Raw genomic sequence first — 19,878 nt, forward strand, 5'->3', positions numbered from 1 at the left:
ATGGAAACAGTAAGCAATATGATCCCTCAATCAAAATTCTGTCCAAAAGATGACGCATGCCATTCGTATATCTTATTGAAAAGGATAAAATAGTTAATTGATTCCCTGAAACTAAAAGAAAAGGAGAAAAACAATTGGATTTGGGAAACATCAGCTACGGCCCACAAGCCTTGCTCAATCTGTTGACTGTAACCGAGGGTGAAAATTTCATTGATTCATCCTCAGTCGATATGTTTATGAACCCGGCGAGCTCATTGTAATTTCCTTTCCGGAAAAATCGTTCCTTGCAATAAAATCACAAGGATGAATCAATCCGGCCATAATTAATGGCTCGCTATTCGCCTACAATGTGGTTGTGGGCTGATGCCCTTATTTGGTTCGGTCTTATATGATCATCCTTTCGATGCGTAGCGTAGCCAGGAAGGATTTCTCGAAATTTGATTCAATACTCGTATAAACACGTGCATACACATATATTGCTTTCAAAGTAATTATACAGATTGATGTTTTCAGGATAAATGGATGGAGCTTTTCCCAACAATAGTCTCAGATTGCGAAAACCATAGAAGGGATATATCATCTCCAATGCTAAGCAGTCACTGTGGTTCCTTGCAACTGCCAATTGGCTATGGAAGTCGGAAAGGGATTATAATTCTTTCCGGAGAAGATATGTCTCATCATCTGTTTGTCCCTCTCGCCGCAGATGCATGAAAAGTTGCAAGTTCTTTCCCGGGTATTGCCAGCCCGAGAAATTTTTCATCCTCTGTTAACGTCAGCAGATTGAACAAGGCAGCAGGTGGAGGAGGACCGTGCCCTAATTCCCAAATTCAATTGTTATCCTTTTTGTTTTAGTTGCGGGTAATCAATTAACGATTTTATCCTTTTTAACATGACATATGGGTGGCATGTGCCATCTTTTAGTCGAAATTTGGTTAAGGGGACCGCTCGCTTATTTTCCAATAAGGTTGAGGGAGACTTTGCAAGAATTTGAAAATAGGCATCAAAAGTTTGAGGCAAAGTGCATTTAGATAAAATTTTAATATTTTCTAATGTCAGTTGTTAATTTGAATGGGAAAAGCAATAATAGGGGACAATTTTCCTTATGGAATAGTTGAGGAAGCAAATGTTCCAAAAAAGTAATCTAGGGGAAAAGCTCCCCGACTTTACAGTTTAATGGGCAACAAAGTAATTTTACATTTTAAAAATAAAATGGGATAAATCACTAGACGGTCCCTACAGCTATGGTGGTGGTGACAATTTAATCCCAATGTTCCACTTTGCTACTTGTTCACAATAAGAAATCACAACTAAACTTCATTTTATCGGGATAATATCCCTCTCATATTGATTTATGAGGCAATATCGCCGGAGCTCATGTACAGAAATAATATTTTATCTACCGCCCGTCTCGAGTTTGGAACCTCATCTTAAGACTGAAAAGCTATTTCGAGAATTGATCTAGAGTGAGGAAGTTGAGCAACTTGATAACGTCAAGTCTAATCATATCAAATCTTGCCTTATGAATGCGTTGAAATGGAGCAGACCAGCATTGTGCTTGACCAAGATGAGGCTACCTAGATCTTTACTGAGATAAGAGACCTCAAGTCGCTTCAAGGAGGTCGAATCCGAGTTCGTTGTAGCTTTGAGTCTCTTGCATAGAGTTAGGATTGGAAATCGAGATAATAGGAAACAAAGGTATAAGATTTTATCGCAAAATATGTGAGAGTCTTATGCCACTATACTGATCCTTTTTGAATATATATAACAATAAATAAATTTTATTTGATGTGGGAAAATATGCAGATACTAAATTAATTACCAGATAAAATTCTTCATAAAAGAAAAAGATGAAGTTTAGGGATAAACCCAGGATCCCCATAGTTTAGGGGGCGAATTGGCAATTATCGTACCTGCCCTCCCTCTGCTGTTTTTCATTGAATCTCGTGATTCTCATCGAAACCATACACTCACCAAACTTCCTACCTGCCCATTGATCTTGCTAAATCTATATATATATATATATATATACACGTCAACCCAAAAAAGAAAGATCGATATACATATACAATATATAAAAGCCGGGAAAATGATTTTGAAAATTGCCGTATAGGATAAACCCAACCTCCGTGGAATGACTTTTCCATCATTTTTTTACTCTTCTATCAGTTTTAACAATCAAGGAAAATGTAACAGATAGTAGAATATTATGGTGTCACATCATTAAAGGGTTTTAGGTGGTGTTTGGTTTCATAGTAGGATTTTAAAATTGTGATTTTGATTTTGATTTTGAGTGGTATAAATGGGGTCCACCCTTTGACTTTGTAAGAGTTATGTTGTTTTGTTGTGGAAAAAAGTAATATAAATGGGACCCACTCTTTGACTTTGTATGAGTTATTTTGTTTTGTAGTGGGTAGAATTAAGTTAGAATTGTGATTCTAAAATATAACTCTGAAACCAAACATAGCCTTAAGAATTCACTTTTTTTTTAATAGAGACTCATAAATCTAATATAATGAGAGTTCGTCTCTCTAACATACTTTATTTTGGGGAATTTAATTCCAAATCATTAATTTTTGTGAATTTTTTGAATTATTTTTTCATTATTCATATGAGTTTTAGAATATAAAAGATAATTTGAAAGTATATATATATATATATATATATATATTATACGGCGTGTTATCCTCATTTTCATCTTCATCTGATTCGATTTCTTAATTTAGGGTTGAACGATAGAAGACATATATATAGAGAAGAAGAGCCGTTTTCATGTAAAACATTAGTCAGATTTACTGATTACTGTGACTCCCAATTGATTTACATAAGGAATCATGATCAATATTATGGTATACCAATTACATTAACGGTGGAGTGGTATTTTAACGCTGAGACATTCTATAGAATCGATCATTTAATATCTATCATTTAATTATATCTCACTTTGTTATGATATTATTATTGTCGTTAAACGCGCGTGTACTGCTTGACTCAACCATATAATTTCCTTAGTTTTAAACAAATATATGTTGATTATATTCAATCCTGATATTACAAAATTGATCGCCTCACGAATTATTGAATTCAAATTCGAGTAATTAGTGATAGCTATTGCTTCTCATGGGCACGGATCCTGTGAGGTCATGAAATATCTATTCTTGGCCATAGAAAGGACCCCCTGCATTCCGTGATGCCATGTTTTATTTGTCCGCCAATCATCATTTGGCTATTATTGCTATTATAACTATAATGATTAATTATCTAAAAAACACGATCTTTGTACTTTTTTTTTAAATATAGCATGACTTTTGAACAATAGAACAAAAAAGCACGACCTTCGTATTTTTTTTCTAAATATAGCATGATCTTTAGAGAGTAGCACAGAAAAGCACGACTTCCGCACTTTTTCCTAAATATAGTACGGTCTTTAAAAAATAGCACAGAAAAGTACGACGTTCAGGCATGATCATCGTTTTTAACGTGATAGAATTGCAGCTAAACCTGAAGGTCATGCATTTCTGTGTTTTTTAAAGTTTTGATATATTTTGAATAAAGTACAAAAATCGTGCCTTTCTGTATTACTCTTAAAAAATCGTGTTATATTTTGGACAAAATGCAAAAACGTATGTTTTGATACTTTTTTTAATGGTCGTATTATATTTAGAAAAAAATATAAATGTCGTATTTTTCTAGGTGATTAACCCTAACTATAATCATCATAACTATTATTAGAAGAGCCTTTTTAAGGATTTATATTGTCTCCCATAGAGAACATGTTTTCAGTGTTGGAATCTGTTCTTTAGGGGAAATGAGATGGAATCGAATTTGGAGCCCGGGAAGACAAATTTGAAAGACAACCGAAGAAGACGATGTCAGTTCTGAACTTAGAGTCGAAGGAGACGATAAATACAATCTTTGATAATGAACAACTATTTCGAGGCAGGAAAAATATATTCTAAAAAGAGTAATTCGCCTCCATACAAAATTACTAGAAGATTTAAGTAAGTCTAGCGAAGTCTTGTTGTATTGTAGGATATTAACAAACTCCTAAAACACTGTGACTCTCTCACTCAAATTTTTGAAAATGTTTCAAATGAAATCAACTAATGATTTAGGCATGAGTCCTTTATTTATTTGTGTAATTTAATTAGCACAAACGAAGAGTTTCTCGCATGTTCCCCTTCAAATTGGACGCGTCTTTTTTGTTAACTCACGAAGGAACATTTTTCAATATTTCAACATTTTTGGAATTAATCGACGCCATGAATTCTCGCTGCCAAGCAACCATATGGAATTCTTTGATTCGAACAAGTCACATTAATAATTTGAACTATTCCTCTGAACGTGACGTTCAATCCCATTTACATCCGAAATCTTTGACTTCGTCCAAATGCATGTGAATACACCAAGTAATTCATTATACAAATTCAATGAATTTGCAATCTAATTTTTCAATATTCTGTAACTGGACTCTCGTTTACACAAATAAACCATATATCTTATGTCACTGGTTAATGCTTTTGCAGTATAAGTATTCCATTTTCATTATTTATTATCAATACTTCATTTAGTGAGATTAATTCACCAACCGTGAGAAAATAGTTTATACTATGGAATTTGCTTGAATATTAGACATGGTTTGGCCAGTCATTCAAGTTGAAGTTTGAGACGATATACATTGTACGGTGTTTACAACTCGAACATAAATTGGGTACCTCCAAGTCCAGTTGGTCAAATTAACTAATTACTGTAAAAATCTTGGGTAAGTAAACGAATTATAAACGCATCAAGCAAACGGAAGCAAATTACCATCGGCCTTAGCCTGTATGCTTTTTATTTTGTCAATCAATGAAAAATCAAGTATAGGGATAGGTATTTTAAGTTTGGTTCTTTCGATAATAAAAAATATAGAAAATTTTCGTTCGTGCCATCAGAAATTTTAACATAAACTTTATGAATTAACTCTCAGTTTATAGAAACAATCTTGTATGCAACAATATAACCATGTAGCCTACACTACTTTTTCCTACTTTAACGGCTCTTTAGAATTTTTTTTTTTTATGATGAGGGTGACTGGATTTTGTCCGATCAATCTCATGGTCCACCTAAATACCATACAAACTCATGACACAGGTAAGTCTGATCACAGGCGGTACAAATGGTCCAATAAAGAGTATTCTCTCACATGGCTTTCATGACGTGATTTGATCCTAAAACTTTCCCTTGACAGTTACACCCTTTAATCACCAGACCAACACTATTAGGTTCACTTTTTTTTTTCTCATTTATTCTTTTAATATTTTTCCTATTTCTATAATATATAAGACAGGGCTTTTGGGGATCCCTTTTCAGAATTTTAATTTGCAATAAATGCATATGAAATGGAATGTCTATTTCTTCGCTTTTTTGCCAATAAATCATAATTCTCGTGGAAGAAAGCAAGATATGTGAGATTACAGTTACAGCCAATACATATGATTCGATTAATTTCTGAATATTCTCCTCACGTTTAATTTGATATTCAATTTCATTATTTTTTTCAATTTTATCCTATGTGTTTCGATAAACATTTTATTTTGTCCGAAGTGCAATTAAATTTCGCTTATATAATTGTTAACTTGATGTCACATATAAAATTCTTTGCTCATATATATATATATATGATATTTTTAAAATTTCTTTGGTTTAAATTTAATAAAAGAACTTCAAAAATTATTAAGAGAAAATGACAGAGCAATCAAGAGAAGGGGTTTCTCCTTTGGGACGATGGTGGCCATCGTTGAGCTGCCACTACCCCTTCTCCATCTCTCAATTATATATATATATATATATATATATATATAAATTTAACTTATTTTATTATTTAATTTTTGAAAATTAAAATAAATAAGTCTTTTAAGATAACACACATGAAAAAAATGTATTCAATTACAAAATTGAATAAACGACCAAATAGTACGTTTATCATAACGTAAAGGATACTAAACCAAAAAAATTGAAACGAATGAAATCCAATATCAAGCCAAATGCAAAGGACCAAATATGAACTTAATCCCTTAGATTTACATTTTTATTATAATATATCTAATATATTATATAACAGTAATCTCATTATACTAAAATTTATCATCTGCATGAATAATTAACAATATATTGCAAGTGTAACTTAATTTTCTTATGGTCCAATTTATATTTCATTACCTCTTCTTACAAGGAAGGCCTACTAGAGATAGGAGCAGGAAATGAAGGAGTCCGATAAATCTGATCGATGAGAATTGAAAATATTGTGATACCAAATTGATGGCGAAGACGAATAATGTTGCTTCTACAATATTGTTGGGGGTAAATGTAACAAGTTCGCAATTTTGAGGGGAAGTTTCAGAAATAGTTGGAACTTCTGGGGTAACTATTGAAATCTTACCAAAATTTAGGACGGCGGACGTCGTCTACCCGTCGTGGGCGTGCGTTCATTTCGTTCTGTCAGAGCTCCGACGGAATTAGGGTTTTCTCCGGTGCAAAATCTTCGCAATCCGAAGGTGAAATCGAGGAGGTCAACGATCAATCCTTTGGTGCATAACTTCTATCGGTGACGGCCATCAGAAAATGGTAGTCTTTTCGATTTTCCTGTTTTTCGCCGCTTTTGGGAATTTGATGGTGTCGAGAGAGCGCAATCGCAGTGACAAAGTTCCCTGCTTTAGTTTTTTTCTCCATTATCTTTCTTCTGGGTAGGGTTTATGCATGATCAAGATTAATACTTCTGTGATGTGTTCGCTGTTATACTCTCCCTATGATTCATTAGCAACTGGAGAATTCGGTGATGTACCCTGTCTGTAATCTAAACTGGATTAACCGCTTTCGAATAGTTCGACCTCGGTATATAGACAAATAAGAACATGTTTTTTGTAAGGGAGCTTAATTTGACCTGTCTGCGCATTGTTTGTTCCATCCTGTCACGAGAGTATTATGATCTGTTGTGTCGTCTTTAGAAAAGGATGAGGAACATTCTTCATCTTTTTTGGTAATGAGGTAAAAATGATATTGCGTTGTTGAGATATAGGGAAGAAATTTATGAGGTTGGAGGTGGACAGTGCCATTGGCTTTTTTTTTTTTTTTTTTATGCATTGTTTGTTTAAAGGAATGCTCGAGTAAATTTAGTTGCTGATTTAGCTTGATGTTTGTCGGTTGAGCTATGGCTCATTAATTTCATAATGGGTGCAGATGGATCTGGAAACAGAGAATCGGATAGCTGCCATTCTAATGAAAGAAGCGGCTGAATTGCGACGGCAAGCTGAGCAGGAAGGAGTTCTTTCTTATCTTCAGCAGCCCACTGTACGGGGTCGGCCAAATTCCCGGTTTCTCACTGCAACAGTTCTTGGGGTACAGCAAGGTTTGTTCTTGTCGCTTGCTTTCTTGGGGCATGCTTATTTCTATGTTCTTTTTGTGACACAGTTGCTGATAAATGATTAGTATTTTCATTTAAGTTATTGTTTTCTCTACTTCTGGTAATGTTTTATTTAGTGTGCTCTATTTAAGTCGAATTTCTTTGTGTTCTATATGCTTGATCAGCTTTAAATTGCTTTACTTTCTTCATGACAGCAAATAAAGCAGTGGAAGTGAATGAGATGTGGCGAGTCCGTCAAAAGGAGCTGGAGCTTGATAATCGGCTTAAAGGACGATCCAGGGATGACAGTAGAAATGGCAGGATCCACCACAAGGATACTGTCTCAACCTCTAGAAGTGTGACCAAGAGGCTATCAGTCAGTGATGACGCTGGTGGTGCTACATGTTCTTCTCGTACAAGTGTACACGAGGCAATTGAAGCAAATGTAGATGCAGGCTTAAAGGATGAAGAGGTTGAGGAGTTCCTGCACTCAAGGTCATAAAGCATTCGCATCTCTTATGGCCACTTTTAATTATTTTTTCCTGGTTCTTCCTGTGGCATGTCTGTGATTCTCAGAATAAGCTTTAGAAACACTTTTTTTTTAATGTGTCTGGCACTGCATAATTTGCTAAATAAAAATTCTACAAAATGAAACAATTTTAAGAAGCTCGTATTTGTTTATATAGCTTACAGCATGAAACATGCTGCATTGATTATATGACCTGCCCTTGCTTATTAAAGCTAAATCAGGAGGACAACTGACAAATATCCCTCTGATGTTTCACCAAAACTGCTCTGGTTCTCCAGAAACAATTTCTAAGGTACTTTATTTAAAAAGTGCCAGTACCGGACAGCAGTTGCTGTTTTCTGCCAGCTTATAAACATAAAATTTTGAGAAAGCTTAGATATTGTTTGAGTTTCCATGAGATCGGCACCTAAATCCTGTCAATTTCTTTGGTGATGCAGGGTTAAACGAGGAAGAGGTTCAATAGGTTCGAGAATGGATGAAACCGGCCCTTTTCTCCCCTCCAGAGAGGATGCAGAGGAGAAGATCTCATTAAACCCTGATGCTTGGGCCCAGCGAGTCGTGCATGGTCCAAAGAGGCCACTTGAGCTCAAGTCCTACGAATCCTCCGAAGAAGAGACATCCAAAGACAGGCAGAAGAAGGCAAAGAAAGATCGCTCGGAGAGCTCTAAGAAGAAGCACTCTCATAAGCACAGATCAAAAGAGAAGTCTAAGGATCGAAAGAAGGAGGAGAAGAAATCTAGAGGCGAAAGGAAGAAGAAAGACGGAAAAAGACGCAGAGAGTAGATCTTTTGCATTGTTGTTCATACACCAGCACTAGATGAGTTGTTTCCAGTAACTTGCTGTAGTTCGGGCTTATGTATAATGAAAATAGTTTTCCATGAGAATTGAAATTTGAGGGTTATGAGACTTTTTCAAGAAGTCGAGATTTAAAGCTACAAATTATCCCCGAAGTCTGGAACAAACACCTGCCTGGATCTATCTTTGCTTCTTGTCCAGTGACTCCTATAATGTTTGGAACTGCTCGTTGCTTCATATTCTTTTAGCGGTCCCTGAAGGTTGACCCAATGTGGATCGTTCCCCTTAGATGTTGTCATTCTGTCTCAGGCATCCTGAACCATTGCTGAGCAAAATGCTCAAAGGTGCACTCAAGGTGGGAGCTTTCTCTCGAATGGATGACTCGACCAGGCCAGCAATGCTGCTAATAATGAACGTGCACTTGAATTTGCATTCTCTCATTTTATTAAATATCAAAGTCGTTATGTAATCGTCGAGATCATCTGTCGGCAACAGCATACGAGCCGAGTGGTCCTTATTTCTTCTCTTTTTCTGATAGGTGGAGCGGTGAAATGAACTTCGATCTTCCGGTCATTTATGGAGGAGAAGAGAAAACTGTTTTCCGCAGCACTCACAATTTGGAAACCTGGAAATGGACCCGACACAGAACGGACCGGAGCCGGAGACTGTTCAGTCCCGCGTCAAAGCTCATTACCCGACTGAACAGTCAACCCCCCTTCAGAGTCAGACCCTTCTCCCTCTTCCCTCAGTCTTCGAGAACCAGAAAGAGAATCTTTTTACTCCCACGGTGTTTCGCTCTGCCCCTCGCATAAAAAAAGTGAAGCTTTCTCTTTCTGTAACCATTTCCCGCAGGTAAAACCTCTCCCCTCTCCTCTCTCTCCTCTGTGAGAGCTGAAGACCGAGTGTAAGCCCAGTCCCAGATCTAGAGATCCTGCTTCAGATCCCTTGTCGGGTACTCCATTCTCCCTTCTGAATTCTGGTTTCTGATGTCCTGAGTCCCCCAGCGTCTCTTCTTCTTTCTGGGTCTTCTTAGCAATCGCGAATGCTTCATCTGTCAGCTCGGTTTTGCTGGTTTTTGGTTGTGGGGCTGTTGGAGTTTGTCCTATGGCGTGTGTTTCAGTTACCATAAATCAAGCGGGTGTCGTAATCTTTGTTAAGGGTCACCAGCTTTGTTGTCGGTCAGATTCTTGGGCTAGATAGTTCTGTACTTAGAAGTTCCTCTCCATTTCAAGGCTGTGGAAACTCATTATATGCTGGGGAGCGAGTAAAAGCTGTTCCTTTCCAGAGCCAGTTTGCCGTTCTCTTGATGCTGTCAAATTGTTTGCTCATACGCTTCTCAAGACTCTGTACTTGATGAATTGGATATATAGGCTATTGTCTTTGCTCCATATGCATCTAAAATGGCCAGTTTTAGAAGCAAATTCGCTCAAGGTTAGTGAAACTTGGAAAAGGTTACTGAGATCTGATGGGATTAACTGGGACTTTTATAGGAGTTTGGAGGATGTTAGGATTCTGCCGCAATTCGTAAGGCCTCATGTATTTGCTTGTCAATGATCATTGCAAGTAATATCGGGAGAGTGAGAATGAGCTCGATAGATTTGTTTCTGTCTGGGATGACTTTTGAACTGCTGATGATTATTACTTTGAATATCCTGTACAATTATTGGGCTCGGAAGAAATCTCAGTTGGAGAGACCTTTTGTTTCCTTTTCCCTTTACTTTTTTCTCTAATTCAGAGACTCCATGAGAAACATTTGCATCGAATTTAAGATTTTCCAGGTGTTGCGATTTGTAGGCTTGGCCCCCATCTTCTAAACATGTCAAGGAGGCCAGCAAGTCTAGCTCGTCGCTTTGCTGATGGTGGAAGTATCCCGTTCGTGGGCTCAGTGCAGTCCAAAACACGCTCGTCGCCTCTGTTATCTATAGGGCTTCTAGTCGTGGTATGTGAGGGCAATTATTACAGGATCTGTTGCTTGTATTTATGTTCTTGATTTATCATCTTCTATTAAAATTTTAAACTTATTGATGGCTGGATGATATGAATATATGAAAAATCTACTCTTTTTTTTTTTTTAATCTTGATTGTGGCTTGTTGTCAATAAAATCACTTTCAAATGGATTTCTCTGACTAACTTTAAACGTCTCTTTTGTTTTCTTCCTTCCTGATACTTGCAGGGTGCGATACTTCTTGTTGGCTATTTGTATAGTAATTCAGGTTGGCTTTCTGCCCATCAACATTATAATTTTTGTTGAATGCACCTCTCACTCCTCTTTCTATCCTTAGTTTCTCTTGCTTTATCCTTTTTAGTACTTATAATATTATAGGAGAAAGATCTGTTGGTGAAGCCCATACACTATGAGCTTGCACGTCAATCTATTCTACAAAGAAAAGAGTTAAAGAGTCCCCAGTTCTTATTTTAATACTAGTAGTTTAATAGGATTTCAAGTTGAGGGTATAAACAGAAAAAGATCCATATGTTGTCTGTATCAAGTTCTCTATAAATCTGGCTTCTTTTGTTAAGTTGCCTGTGATCTACTTACGTGTTCTTTTTAACAGGTGGATCAAGCAGCTATAGAGAGGCTGTGAGTAAAATTGAAGGTAGACATACGATACTATTGTGCTCAATACGATCCTATTTTTTATTTTTTATCCCTTTTTATAGTTGATTCAATCTTCAACCTCCTTTTTTTTCCTACCACAATCAATTTTTTTGTGGATAATAAGTTATAGTCCAATAAATACGCTGTTACTTTATGTAGCTGGCCTCTTCTGCTGCTCTTCTGATTAATTATTTCCCTGATAGCTTCATAAAACTAAATGGACATACTTGGATGCTGATAGTTACCCGAATCTGTGATCACATCATTTATCATACTAAAATGTTTATGACATCCGAGAGCCTCATTTTCAAAAAATCAAATATGAATATGCAGGTAGTGTATCGTGCACATTAGAACTGCAACGAGCAATACCGGTTTTGAAGAAAGCATACGGAGACAGTATGCTTAAAGTCTTGCATGTGGGCCCTGACACCTGCTCCGTCGTATCCCAATTGTTGAAAGAAGAAGACACCGAGGCTTGGGGTGTGGAACCCTATGACTTGGATGATGCCGATACCACATGCAAAAGCCTTGTGCGCAAAGGCATGGTAAGAGTGGCGGACATCAAATTCCCTCTTCCTTATCGGGCGAAATCCTTCTCTCTCGTCATTGTATCGGATGCCTTGGACTACTTGTCCCCTAGGTACCTAAACAAGACCCTCCCTGAACTGGCAAGGGTCTCTTCCAATGGCGTCGTTGTCTTTGCAGGTATAGTTTCAATATCCCTTTCATTTGCAGCTTCCTCTTAATTACTGTCTTTGGGATGAAGATGAAACATAAGTAGAGAGGATAAGTGAATGGGAAGAGGGTCTTACTCAAACTCGAAAGCACGGTAGCCAGATGAATGGTGCATGGATGATTTCTGTGGGCACATTTTCCCAGTACTTTATTGAAAGTGTTTCTATTGGACTATGTTGTGCTATTGCCTCATTAGTTTAGTGGCAAACCATTCATTTCTTCTTTGGAATTCTTACTTCAATTCAATCTCTAGTATCCTTCCTTGGTTCTAGGAAAAGGCGTTGATAGATCACGATGTTTAATAGGATTCGTGAAGTTGACCCAACTAGCGGTAAAAAAATGGGCGATGGTGGTGCTGTTGAGCTTTAACATCTTCTGACTGTTTTGTCGACACGAATTTTTCTTTTTTGAGAGGCTGTGATGAAATTTGTAGGGAATATTATCAATTCTTTCAAGCAACATCCTCTGACAGTTTTACCTATGCTTGTAGGGTATCCTGGTCAGCAAAGAGCTAAGGTTGCAGAGCTATCCAAATTCGGTCGCCCAGTAAGTAAATCGTGGTCCCTTATTTATTTAATCATCACATAACGAAATTTTACTTGTTGCCCATATTTTATGGTTCTCGGGTAAAAATGGAGGATGTTATGAAACAGTAAATATTTCTCAAAATGAGTGCCTTGTTTGAAAAAGATTCGATGGTCGACAATGAAGGCCAAAGAGAATGCGAGCACAACAAAAATATCTCCTAGTTCTGGGTTGTTCCTTGTTCGGTTGATGAATCGTTAGCTTTTGACTGAGAACAATGATTCATGAACTTCTTGGAAGGCCAAATTGCGGAGCTCCTCCTGGTGGATACGGTACTTCTTCCAAACAAAGATAGAAGAGAATGAAGCGGCGGCGAAGAAGTTCGAGCAGGCCGCGACGAAGAGGTCGTACAAGCCAGCCTGTCAGGTCTTCCACCTCAAGTCCTTCCCATGAGACTCGACTGCTACTCTTCGACTGCGCTCCCTTCCCAATCCTCAATTGCAGCTGCAGGACAAAAAGTGTCGTGAAGAAACCAAATAAAAATAGCCCAAAGGGCCATTGTGGAAAATCTTCTCATATATTATACATTTTGTTTTGAAACTGTAGATGTTTGCACTTTATTTATTCACTCGAGAAGTGTTCGTCTTCGAGGCCTCCAAGTTACTTTAGATAGGATTTTTGCTTGATTTGATATATACAGGGGATGATTAGTTTGGATTAAACATTCATTGCTTGTTCTCGTCTCTCTATTTTCTGTTATATGGGTTTAAGTTTTTTTTTTTTTTTTTATTATTTCATCGTACGATATTTTGCATTATTTGTACAAACTACGCCGCGCTTAAAATAACCGAAAATTGTTCTTTCTTTTTCAATTCCTGAACATGATGCGTCTTTGGTCTAAAGTAACTCGGAACATCTCTGAGATTTTCTACTCTTTTCAATTGGTATTAATTATGCCATACATAATCTAATTTTCATGCGAAATATTATATTTTCTTCATATTACTATGTAAATGGAGGATTTTACGTACCCAATGTTACCATTAAACCTTGATTTTACTAAATTGTCCTCAGTATCTTTAATTATATTGAATAAAAGCAAAGCAAAATAATAAATCATAAATGTAGAGATAAAATAGTAAAATGATCCCAATTTTAAATACACCATTTTTTTTTTCGCTCTCCTTCCCTCGTTCGCGCCGTGTCCACCCTTTCAATGAAACCATCTATTAGCGTTTTGGAAAAAAAAATATTATCGTTGAAGCGCGGTATGTGCAGGGTATATCGTGTTATACCCGGGTAAAGTTTCTAGTATGCTTTAACTGAATATATTAAAGAAAAAGGTCGCAGAAAAAATATTAAAGGAGAAAATGGTATCCGTCATGGGCATAATGGTAATTGTATTTCCCAGTGCGGTTAATTCAATATAAGTAATGTTCGCACCAAAATCAACCGATTCAATCGGAGGCACTAGCGGGCAGGACGGATTTACAAGCCGACATGCCTCACGCACGGCGGTGATTTGTCGACGATGGCCCCCGCCGCCGCGAGAGACAACCGGGCACGGCCGAGCTCGCATTCACTCCTCCCCGTTCTCTCGCTCCTCTGCTTCGTCTCCATTTTCCTTGTCCTCTCTCTCTTCCGGCGAGCTTCCCCGTTCCCGCCCCAGCCTCCCAAGACCCTGCAGCTGGGCCGGAGTCCGGAGTCCCGCTCTGGCGTTCCGTGCGACTACTCCGTCGGGTCTTGGATCTACGACCCGAGCTATGGATCCGGGAGGTACGACGGCTCGTGTAAGGAGATCTTCAAGGGGTGGAATTGCATAGCTGGGAACAAATCCAATGCCCGAGATGTGACCAACTGGCGCTGGAAACCTCAGTCCTGCGATCTGTCACCCTTCAATCCAATTACGTTCATGGAGTCCCATAGGGACACCAACATCGGTACTGTCTCTCTTTCTCTCTCCCTCTACTCTAACATGGAGTACTCGGTGAAGACCACCAATGAAGTTCAGAATTTTTCGCCAAGAATTTGCTTCTTCGTCCATCCAAATCGCTGTAGACTTAATCGAACAGTTTGTTAGCTAGCTTGATAGAAATGATTAGTACTGAAGAGAAGGATACGAATCAAAAGAGAAGATTAAAATTCCGAAAGCAAAATCGAGCTGGGAACTAGCAATCCGATATCGCGCTAATTATCAGATCAAGCCATATCTGTAGGCAGATTAGTGTTTTTCGAAATTATTGCACTCATTACGTGCCAAAGGAATAGCTTCATGGCTGAGCCGTGGCCAAGAAGGTTACATATATGAATATCTATTGCAGTTACTCTTATCGTCCTCAGAGTATGCAGTGCCGTTACCTGAAGATCTTACAAATGGTGAACAGTGCAGGGTTTGTTGGGGATTCGTTAAACCGGAATATGTTCGTCTCTCTATTTTGCACCCTCAAACGTGTGCCGGGTGAAGTGAAGAAATGGCGGCCTGCTGGGGCTGATCGAGGTTTTACATTTCTTAAGTACAACCTTACCATTGCCTATCACCGGACAAATCTTTTGGCACGTTACGGTAGGTAAGTTATATTTGCATGAGATTCTAGTGTAATGAGTGATTTCGGATATGTTATGTAGTTGCTGTGTTACTTTCTTGGTGGGATGATTTGCTAGATTAGTTACTTCGGGTTCTTCTTGTTCTTCTTCTTGCTATGTGCAAGTCTATCATGGTCCTCTCTTACCTTCATAGAGTATTCAGTTTCTTCTTGCTCTTCTTCTCGCTATGTGCAAGTCTATTGTGATCCTCTTTTACCTTCACAGTGTATAGTAATATCCATTTTGTATCTAGACATATATAAAGAAAACGATGTTTTTGTGTAAATATACAGTTTGCTATTCTATATCCTCATGAGGCTTTTTAAGATTGTTTGATTCAAGCTGGTGATGTTGCTCTGCCATTGAGCATCGGTTGGATTGATAAAAGCCATCCTGCTTTTCTATGAATGCAGGTGGTCTGCTAATGCTAATGGTGGTGAGCTCGAATCCCTTGGATACAAGGAAGGCTTTAGAGTTGATGTAGATGTTCCGGAAGGGACATGGGCTGAGGCTCTTCACTTTCACAGTATATTGATATTCAATACCGGACACTGGTACCATTTCATTTTTTTTCATACATGTGCAAATCTGATCGTGATGATGCTTCACACTAGCTACAACTCAAGATGGAGTGCTGAGGTATCTAAACCCAATTGCTTCCTTGCATAACTATGGGCATTTGATTGTTCTGTAGGTGGTGGGCTCCATCAAAATTTGATCCTGTAAAGTCGCCTATGCTTTTCTTTGAAAAAGGACGACCTGTAATTCCCCCGATACCACCTCATGCTGGGCTGGATTTGGTTTTGAAGCACATGGTAGGTTGGTCGCTGCCTTTACTCATGTAATATGTCAGCTAACATTTAATATCAGATTATCTGCTGTCATCTGTTGAATATGTAGCCTTGAGTATGATGAGCTTATGCATGTGCATTCATGCAAGTCCTTATTTTTCTTTGGCAGCTCTGTAATATGGGCTGGTAGAATTTTGAAAACCTGAAGGCATTGATAGGCATGCATGCAGATAGATTTTTAATAAACAAAAGGAGTAATTTGCTCACGAAGTGGCTTTATATGCAGATACTTTACGTGGAGAAAGAAGCGAAACCCGGCACTATTAAATTCTTCAGGACACAGTCACCTCGGCATTTTGAAGGAGGTGACTGGGACCAGGGAGGCTCTTGCCCTCGTTCAAATCCCCTGTCGTCTGAGGAGGTCATTGTCCTATTTTATTATCAGGATTTCTTCGATTTTGCCATTTCCTGATTCCCAATTTTATTTGCTCTCTGTTAATCATTTGCTGCTTCTCCCTTTGCTTGACAACTATCAAGCTGTGTCTGCTTGGTTATTATTCTTTTCAGGTTGAAAAATTATTCGCCATTGAGAACAATGGAACTAATGTGGAGACCCGTCTTGTAAATCAGCACCTCCACAAGGCTCTGAAAGGATCACATTTTCATATTCTTGATGTGACCCAATTGAGCGAGTTCAGAGCAGATGCCCATCCAGCCGCAGCTGGGGGAAAGAAGCATGACGATTGCATGCATTGGTGTTTACCTGGAGTCACCGATACTTGGAATGATATTCTCGTAGCTCTTTTGAATGGCATAGAAACTTCGAGATCGAGATTTTGATTTTCTTTTTCTCATTCGAAAATTAGAGTTGATATTTGAGAGTTCTTTGATGGCCGAGGTAGGTTGTACTCTATATTATTTTTTGAGCAGTGGATTGCTGTACTTTAGTAGATTGTTGTCATACTAACATCGATTGAGAAACATCTAATTTTACAGAAATCGATTAATGAGAAATTCTTTAAGCTTCACATCGATTGAAGTTTATTGTTATTATCCTGCTGTAATCTGCAATATGAAAACGAAGTATGTAGCGGAAGCTCTCAATCGAGCATGCAAGTCCACCCCATTTTGTCTTCCACAAGGCCAGTTTGAATCCCAAGCAGCGCTACTTGCAGCTTCTTAGTCACTACCGCTTCAATCCCGTATTCGAATCTGTGATATTCATGTCAGTTTTGATAATACAGCAGCAGGAAATCAGTAAAGCAAATAGAGGAATTGAAAGTATCAGATTTATTGACTGTAATCTAACTAGGGTTCTTCACCTTTTGCCCTGATAGGTTACGCTCCCAACAGGGACAACCCCAACGGCGGTTCCCGTACAGAAAACCTCATCTGCCTCAGTTAATTCCTCCACAACAATGAGACGTTCCTGGACCTGCTCAAAATTGCAAAGAAGACTCAATTCTTACACATCAAGGTAAATACTTCCTGCTTATTCATTGAACTTTTAGAGCAAATGAAGTGAGAAGTCATTGGTTTAGCCTCTGTGCCTTTCTGGCTATATATTTGAAGTTTTTATGTCTACAATACCAGCGATTACCTGGTAACCGAAATCTAAAGCGATGTCAATGATACTTTTTCTTGTTATTCCCGGCAAGATTGTTTCTGCTATTGCTGGTGTTGATATGGTGTCACCCTACAAAAAATCAATCAATTAAGTGCAACTTCATTTCTCGAGTTACAGATAATGTTCCTTGAGCTATAATGCATGATGAACTTTTATTGACCATGATTCATTTTCTTCTCACCCTGTTAGAAATCAAGTGATGGGTCATATAATCATATTGTTCAAGGTACATAGATTGTTAATAAAGGCCAATATATATACATTTTCACGATGTAAGGACCCTTTCCATAATTCAGTAAGTACCTTTACAATGAAAATGTTGCAAGATGAAGCCTCCTCAATGTATTTTCCGGTAACTGCATCCAGAAACAGGACGTCTGAGAACCCTTGAGCCTTTGCTTCTTTGATCGGTTTGAAAACCTGGCACAAAATTACATGGAAACAAGTGAAGCTTACTCTCTAGAACTATAATATCCATAATTATACATTTGTCGGTTAATAATTTTCTCGGCCAAGATTCACTGTAGTCTACCATACGGAAATGAATGGGAATGTGGATTACCGGGGAGTAGTTGGTGATGCATTTGATGCCTCCGGTCCCTCCAGGAGTAGCTCGATGGATCTTTTCTTGTATAAGCAAGTTCAGGGGTGTTCTTGCCTAGTAAATGATGGGATTACCTAAATTTCATTTCTTGTAAGCACAAGTGAAGGCAAGCATCGAGGAGAATATGATTTACCTTGTGAAAGTCGCCGACAGGAGAGGCGTATATAAGGAATGTAAACTCGGGTGCAGGTCCCATTGCAAGAACCGGACCCGTTCCCATGAGCAAAGGCCTGATATACAGGGACCCTTTCCCTGGTGGAGGAACCTGCAGCAGCCCATCTGATTCTTCATTTGAAGTAAGTGTATATATCTGAGCCTTTAAATTCGCACCAAGGAGAAGAAACAGAGTCGTAGAGGAAGATACTATATTCAGAGAGGGAGGGAACGGCATTGGACTCGAGATTACCATGTGCTTATTTGCAAGGACGGTTTGCTTCACGGCATGTACGAATTGCTCAACAGAGGGAGAAGGCATGCAAATTCTCTCTGCACCCATCTTCATTCGCCGGGCATTCTCTTCAGGCCGGAACAACATAACTCGACCATCACCTCTCCTATACGCCTTAAGACCTTCAAGCAATCCCTGCAGTCGATTTACAAAATAATCACACAGGTCCCTCCGAGGTTATGGTAAACGGGGAGAAGTTTACGGTTTCCCTTTTCTCCCATAATAACTAACCTAAGGAAAAGGAACTGCAGGGAAAAAGGGAGAAAGAGGAAAGTTTTGTGTGTAACGATATATCATCTGTCGAGTCACTAGCTAATAACATTTCGACAGATAAGCACAAATGTCGCAAAACTTTCTCTCGAGTCTTGTGACACATGCGAGCCTGGTGGAATATCTATTAACAAGCGACTTTCTCCTCCGGAATGCCTTTACAAGACGTTAGAGACGCGCAATTAGAATTTCTGGTAGTGCAATATTAGCACTCTCCTTTTCCCTTATCTCCTTCGTTTTTCTGTTTAGAAAAATGGAGAGCTAGGAAGCTGGTAACTAGACCAGATTGTCAGATATGAGAATGCTCTAGGAATTATATGAGACATAGAAAGGTACTAATTACCAGTCTCAGTTTTTGGAGGATTAGCCAGTCATTATGGTTTTTACTAGCTTTCTTTGGATTTCGGACTCACCTGACCGTAGTTCAAGATTGCAGAAGACGGATGGAGCTCTAACTTCTGATATGGTCTGAGAGCTCCATTAGAGAAGGTTTCGCCATCACAGCATGTCATCATGTACATGTAATCAGCCGGAATAAGATCAAACCCGAGCTTATCCCAGTTGATGTTTGTATGTTTGTCACCGTAATTGCTGTCAAATTAGTTCAGGGATATCAGCACATATATCCGTAGTCGAGAGAGCTTATTCAGTAGTACTATGAATCTGTATGAAGTTTACCTGTTAGCAGCAGGCTCAATTTGAGATCCCATGATTTCTGTACGTGTCTGAACAAGATTAGACGCGAGGCTAATCAAGGAAATTCAGATGAAGGGAACTGCAAAGTTCGATCTTATCTCAGGTATAAATATACATTTATGTTTCTTCTTCTTCTTTTTTTTTTTTCGGTTGAATTTACAGTGGCAGGTTTAGACCCAACAACCATTTTCGTTCTTCTCTGAAGAAGGAGGAGAAGAATAGAGTATTCTATTGCGTAGGATTTATGGATTCACCATTGTATTAGTTTGGTCCCTGACTTTTTCCTTTGGCAGA

General features: G+C 38.4%; 4 protein-coding genes across 5 annotated transcripts; 3 read left to right on the forward strand and 1 right to left on the reverse strand.

Annotated features, from left to right (window-relative positions):
- Nucleotides 1–6,441: 6,441 nt before the first annotated feature.
- LOC116204699 (U1 small nuclear ribonucleoprotein 70 kDa) lies at nt 6,442–8,896 on the forward strand. The gene is made up of 4 exons (XM_031536916.1): nt 6,442–6,603; nt 7,216–7,384; nt 7,594–7,873; nt 8,345–8,896. Exons 1-4 carry the CDS (start codon nt 6,601–6,603, stop codon nt 8,688–8,690), a joined length of 798 nt encoding a protein of 265 aa, XP_031392776.1. The 5' UTR covers nt 6,442–6,600; the 3' UTR covers nt 8,691–8,896.
- A 511-nt stretch (nt 8,897–9,407) lies between these two features.
- Nucleotides 9,408–13,312, forward strand: LOC116204700 (probable pectin methylesterase CGR2). 2 transcript variants are annotated; one of them, XM_031536918.1, is made up of 7 exons: nt 9,408–9,654; nt 10,481–10,641; nt 10,877–10,916; nt 11,259–11,300; nt 11,636–12,010; nt 12,531–12,586; nt 12,866–13,312. In XM_031536918.1, the coding sequence occupies exons 2-7, from the start codon at nt 10,519–10,521 to the stop codon at nt 13,016–13,018; spliced, it is 789 nt and encodes a 262-aa protein (XP_031392778.1). In that variant the 5' UTR covers nt 9,408–9,654; nt 10,481–10,518; the 3' UTR covers nt 13,019–13,312. The 2 variants fall into 2 exon arrangements, with proteins under 2 accessions (XP_031392778.1, XP_031392777.1); XM_031536917.1 differs by having other exon boundaries at nt 9,412–9,654; nt 10,497–10,641.
- A 697-nt stretch (nt 13,313–14,009) lies between these two features.
- Nucleotides 14,010–16,967, forward strand: LOC116204080 (protein trichome birefringence-like 13). The gene is made up of 6 exons (XM_031536144.1): nt 14,010–14,505; nt 14,955–15,132; nt 15,562–15,702; nt 15,843–15,963; nt 16,226–16,360; nt 16,507–16,967. Exons 1-6 carry the CDS (start codon nt 14,097–14,099, stop codon nt 16,777–16,779), a joined length of 1,257 nt encoding a protein of 418 aa, XP_031392004.1. The 5' UTR covers nt 14,010–14,096; the 3' UTR covers nt 16,780–16,967.
- LOC116204081 (branched-chain amino acid aminotransferase 2, chloroplastic-like) lies at nt 16,918–19,878 on the reverse strand. Its single transcript, XM_031536145.1, has 9 exons — nt 19,567–19,878; nt 19,302–19,479; nt 18,577–18,753; nt 18,304–18,435; nt 18,129–18,224; nt 17,870–17,986; nt 17,540–17,635; nt 17,262–17,374; nt 16,918–17,151 (listed from the first exon to the last, which is right to left on the reverse strand). Exons 1-9 carry the CDS (start codon nt 19,596–19,598, stop codon nt 17,040–17,042), a joined length of 1,053 nt encoding a protein of 350 aa, XP_031392005.1. The 5' UTR covers nt 19,599–19,878; the 3' UTR covers nt 16,918–17,039.

This window comes from Punica granatum, chromosome 4 (assembly GCF_007655135.1).
Source record: "Punica granatum isolate Tunisia-2019 chromosome 4, ASM765513v2, whole genome shotgun sequence".
Lineage (NCBI taxonomy): Eukaryota > Viridiplantae > Streptophyta > Magnoliopsida > Myrtales > Lythraceae > Punica > Punica granatum.